At 51.4% G+C, this 5502-nt stretch overlaps 2 protein-coding genes across 2 annotated transcripts; one reads left to right on the top strand and one right to left on the bottom strand.

Annotated features, from left to right (window-relative positions):
- Positions 1–1042: 1042 nt before the first annotated feature.
- On the bottom strand, positions 1043–1488 carry H310_15051 (hypothetical protein; the record flags this gene model as incomplete). Its single annotated transcript, XM_008883029.1, has 2 exons — positions 1043–1186; positions 1252–1488. The coding sequence occupies 2 exons, from the start codon at positions 1486–1488 to the stop codon at positions 1043–1045; spliced, it is 381 nt and encodes a 126-aa protein (XP_008881251.1).
- Positions 1489–3016: 1528 nt separating this feature from the next.
- Positions 3017–5475, top strand: H310_15052 (hypothetical protein; the record flags this gene model as incomplete). The annotated part of the gene is made up of 1 exon (XM_008883030.1): positions 3017–5475. A coding segment is annotated over one exon (2457 nt), but the record flags the coding sequence as incomplete, so codon positions are not given.
- Positions 5476–5502: the final 27 nt, after the last annotated feature.

Below are 5502 nucleotides of genomic sequence, written 5' to 3' on the forward strand. Positions count from 1 at the left end.
TCAATCGTATGCTTGAGATGTGCTGACGAGGGACTGAGTCATTTGGTGAACAGATAATATTTCGAATATAGACAGGGTAGCCAACCATTGATCGATTCATTTCCCAATTCACTGAGGTTTTGCCCAAAGCCCAATCATTGATCAAGAACAATCAAGCCAACAAAATTTTATTCAAACTTTTTATTTATACTTGCAGTTTGTATGCAAAAACGTATTTTTGAGTATAAAAATTCCAAATATAATGCATACAATTTTTTACCGGCGACCAGATGGGGATCGGAAGGCTGAACGCGCCGCAAATGAAGAACGCAGCATGTCAGCGGCCAAACGTTCGGCGCGCCTTTGTGCAGCACGGCGCTGGGTCGCTGCACGTCGATTCCTCTTTTCTTCCGCCATTGGAGCATAGCGCGCAAGCACAGAACGGTAGTGATGTTGGTCGTCGTCACGCAAGGGCATCAAACCAACGTGGAAGTTGGTCAGGGCAAAGGTAAGACGTTGGATGCCATCGTAGAATTTGTGATCCCACACAAACGTATTGAGCGACACCTTCCACAGGAGGCAAACGCGTCCAAAGAAGTTTTAAACGACGACGCGGTCCGATGACACCGCCGCATTGCGCTCAAGGTCCTGGCGGTCAAGCGTCCCCTGCACAGGCCTCTTCTTCGGATGGATGGCGCAAATTGTGTGCGACAGTCCCACATAGCCCATGTCCACGAGAACCGCCCACAAGGTAGGATGCGCTTGGAATTGCTCCCATTGTCGTTCACCATGACTTCGTCAGGCTTCTTGGTGAAGGCTTCCACATGGACATCGTTGAGGAACATCGTCATGTCGCGACGGGCCCCGGTTGGTGAGAACTCATGTCGACCATGGAGCCTTGAGGTGATACTGATGCTTCAATTTTAAGCCCGTAGAGTTGATGCTTTACGCTGAAGTAGTGCTTTTGTTCGCCAAAGCGACCCGAAGGACGGTGGGAGGGCTGAAATTTCACGTCAGTGGCGTACTTGGCGTATAGGAAGTTTGCGAAGGTGGAGCCTTGGTCTCAGAGGAACGCCATGAACGGCATGGTGACAAGAGCATCATAGAGGACAGGAGAGGCAATGTCGATAACACGCATAATAATCTTCTCCAGTGTTGGCGCCTTTATTCCAAAGTCGACACCATGTTTCTCCCAGGGCTGGTAGTGCTTCATGATGACCAAGGTCATGAACAGGGCGTATTTTGCCGTTGTCGTGGGTGTGCGACCCCGACCGTCCATCCAGCGAGGGACGAGCGGGCCTTCAACGATACAGAGTCGAATTCGGCAGGCGTGAAGTTTGTTAAGGTCCGAAAGCCGTCAATGCCACTCTCCTCGAGAACCTTGTCGATTGCAGGATTATTGTACGTGGTCGTGTTGTTCTCTTCGTCGGCGACCGCTCCGAACACGTCCAAGCACTCCTCGAGGTAGTGCTGGTCGGACACGGCTTGAACTTGCAAGCGTCCCAGCATTGACGTGACGTTGAGAACCATTCGTGTAGAAATTATTTGTGTGTGGTGGTTCGTCTTCCTGCATTGCAATTGCGCGGGAAACTGTATCGGTGGCCAATGAAAATACGGCCAGAATTAACACTCATCTCCCTCTATAACGTTGTATTTGATGTAGTCCAGCAGTTCTTGATCAAACCAACTGTCCATTCCGAATTACCTTAGTCTATTTGCGAGGTGTCGGTCGATCTGGTTTCGAAATACTTGGTCTACTCAAAGGAGAACCATATTTGAACAAAATGAGCCTCATTTTTTATATACCCATAGATATTTACCATACATTTGACCCTATGTGATTGGGAACCGACTACATATTTGAGTCGGAGGCCTACTGGGGACAATTTTCCACCGATTTATTTCACTGTAGTGGTTCTGTTTGTCGTTGTTTCTAAGAACACAGCAATACACGAGTCCCACAAAAGTCGCCAACTTTGTAAGATATCTTCTACAATAGTCGTTTGATGTCCGAGATCAGCTCCAGCATCGCATCGGTGGACTTCCCCATTGTACGCCACATTAGCATCACATGTTGAGTCACGTACAAAATACAGCTTGGTACTGTCCACCGTGCACAGTCGGAGCATACACACGAGGGTTTTCCTGTCGGAGCATTCGACACCAACCCGACGCCATGCCCTCGATCTGCTTGAGCAGACATAAAGCAGTGTTTCTAGTCGCGCGTAATGTTCACGTCGAAACTTCCGTCGTGTCCTGCCCCCGTCGACCGGCTGCCAGGAAGACACAAGTGCCTCTTCAAATTTATATTTCACTCGCCGTAGGATGACCAATCCACTTTAACATTTTATACTCGATCCTTTGCCCACCAATTACACCAATGGCCGGTGGGAAGAAACTGGCGTCGGCTGTCCTACACGTCGCAGATCGTTCCCTTCGTCGAGCAACCCCTACGTTGCCGTGGACGCTCCCGATTGCCCATCGCGTGCAACTGGCGCTCTCGGACTCAACAATTTCAGTGCCAGGGTGGTTGGGATTGTTGACTCTCGCCATACCGACCAATCCTAGATTTGTACAGGTACTTTTCGATGCAAATCCAGGTGGCATCAGTCACCACGAGTACAAACTTACTTTGCCGTGTCCAAAGTCCTACGAAGGCGTTCGCACTTAGCTTCGGTCCCGATTTGCCGACGGCGCCTTCCTTTCACCGCCGCCGTTTATGTGTAATTGCGGAGGTAACCGAGTGGTAACCGTTACCATAGACGATCGCCAGCAACGTTGGTAGAAGGCATGTCCGAGCTCAGATGAATATATGAAACGTTCCATGCATTTGGCACTAGTCTGTAGTATAGATTTTGAAATTTGTACGTTTTTTGGCGCGTCCTCTCGAGTATTTAAACATTAAGATCGAGTCAACATGGGCCAGAAATTATATGCAAAATTGCATGTCTTCGCCCATTTGCCATGTGGAGATTTGCTGTTGGGCGAGTAACATTTCTGCTTTTCACACGTCAAGCTCACAGACGTCGCGCGCATCATGGGCCATGACAGCGTAGATGCGCAGCATCAAGACGGTATCTTCTCCAGATGGAGGTTGGGGAAGAAGAAGGAAGAGAAGGTCGCTGCGGCTAGAATGTTCGAGCGACAAAATCGCCCATCGTTGCCACCACAGCCTGTCACGACACCGCATGTGCCTGTCTCGATTCGCTCCACAGCAGGACCAGAAAGCTCGCGAACGGAGACTCCTCGAGGCATCTTCTACTCGGAACGTGGTCCTGCCACCGATACTCCTCGTACTCGTGTCGTCCGCAACAACCGCACACTTCTCGCGCATGGCCCTGACCTTGCCCACCAAGCTGCGGTCGAGGGCAAGCTCCTCTTGATGCACGAGTCCACGTCCTTGGAATGGTACAAAAATCGTATCAAGCAATTGGAAAGCCAGATTAACGGCAAAGAATGCGCTTTGTGTGCGGAAACGACAGCTGAAGCAGCCAAAGAAAAGGCACGTCTCGAAGCAGACATTGAACGTCTTCGAACCCGCCTCTCGTCCTTGTTCGACGAAAAAATTAAAGTTGATACCGAGCATGAGGCGGCCGTTGCAAAGCTTCGTGAAGAGCTCGCTGCTCTTGAACAATTGCACAAGAACGTCACCGCTGACCTTGAAGTCGCTCAAGCCTCACTTGCCGCGTCAATTGCCGAAGTAGACGCCCATAAGGCTGAAATTGTCTTGCTTCAAGAGAAAGTGGCTTCGTTAGAAGCAGCTGCAGCTGCGGCCGCAGTCTCAGCCGCCGCAGCGGCATCTGCACACGAGGTCGCCACACATGAACACTCCAGGTCCAAGGCGGTCTTCGAAGGTGAACGAAACAATCTCTCAGCCAAGATTGCCGCGCTCACAGCCGCCGCAGCACTTGCAGCCACGACCCACGAAGCCGCGTTGGCCAGCCATCAAGAAACGTTAGCTGCCGTCGAAGCAAAGCTTTCAGAGTTGACTGCAGCGGAAGCTGCCACCGCGGCTGCATTTATTGCGTCGAAGGAAGATATCATTGCCAAGCAAGCGGAAATTGACTTATTGACTGCAAATTTGGTTGCTTTGGAGGCCGAGAAGTACGCTGCAGCCCTCAAGAACTCCAAATCTTCGGAACAATTGCTCGCCGAACGTGAAGATTTGCAAGCTCAATTGGCTTCATTGAAGGCATCGACTTCAGCGGACAAAGCTGCACTGGACGACGAGGTGGAATCCCTCACTGCTAAACTTGCTACTGTGTCAACACAGTTAACTGAAGTGACTGCTTCCAAGGACACTACGTCGGCTGAGCTGACCCAGTCCCAGGCCGATTTGACCAACAAGGCAGCGCAAGCCGCTGCACTCCAAGTTGAGCTGGATGCACTTAAAGCAGAAGTGGCAGCAGCTGCCGCCGCTGCTACTGCGGCAGCGGCTGCTCATTCTTCTACATCACAACAAATTGAAATGACCAAGAAACAAGTGGAAGAAGAGCGAAATCAATTGAAGGCTGAGCTTGCGGCGCTCATTGCTACCCACGGTGCCGAGAAGGCTTCATTGGATGCGTCCCTAGCCGCTGCTCAACAACACGCAGCTGCTACGGATGCGAAATTGTCTGAATTAAACGCCACCCAAGTCGCAACTGCGGCCGCTTTGGCTCTAGCTGAAGCCAATTCCACTGCCAAAGCAACCGAAGTGTCCACACTGCGAGCTGATGTTGCTAAACTCCAAGGCGAAGCTGCTGCTGCCGCCGCGGCAGCTGCAGCGGCAGCTTTGTTGCATTCGTCAACGAAGGAATCCCATATCCTAGCCCTGAAGGAAGTGGAAACTCAACGCGATACTGCTCAAGCCGAACTTGCGGCGCTTGTAGCCGCCCGTGCCGCTGACCAAGCGACTCACGAAGCAGCCTTGGCTGCTCTTACTACGCAGCTTGACGAAGTCCATGCTCAGGTGTCTACTGTCACTGCTGCTCTGGCTGCCGCTCAAGTTGAATTGGCCACTGCCCAGTCGGATATTGAGTCAAAGCAAGCCGAAATCAATCTTCTGACGACTGAGGTTGCCGCGTTATCGAAGTCTGTTGCTGTCGCTCAAGCTGAGATATCAGACGTAAGCGTGAATGCACAACGAGAGCTGGCCGACGAAAAATCATCTCACGAAGCCGATGTCAAGGCTTTGACAGAATCGCTGGGTGCGATGGAAGTCAAGTTGACTAATTTGTCCACTGCTCAAGCTGCCTCATTAACAGCATTGGCGACGGCAGAAGCGGAGACTGCCGCATCTAAAGCCCAAGTTGATCAACTCAAGGAGGAACTTGCTGCCCTGCAGCTGTCGTCATCTCAGGAAGCGACTAACACAGCTCTTGCCCACTCTGCTGTTGTGGCATCGCACACTCAGGCAAAGCAAGAAGTTGAAAGCGAGCGGGATGCCTTGAAGGAACAAGTTGCATCTCTGTTGGCTGCTCAATTGTCGGACAAGGCTGCCCACGAGGCCAGCCTGTTGTCGCTACAAGGAGACAGCAGCGC

The sequence above is a fragment of the Aphanomyces invadans genome, assembly GCF_000520115.1.
Source record: "Aphanomyces invadans strain NJM9701 unplaced genomic scaffold supercont1.148, whole genome shotgun sequence".
NCBI classification, from domain to species: Eukaryota; Oomycota; class Saprolegniomycetes; order Saprolegniales; family Verrucalvaceae; genus Aphanomyces; species Aphanomyces invadans.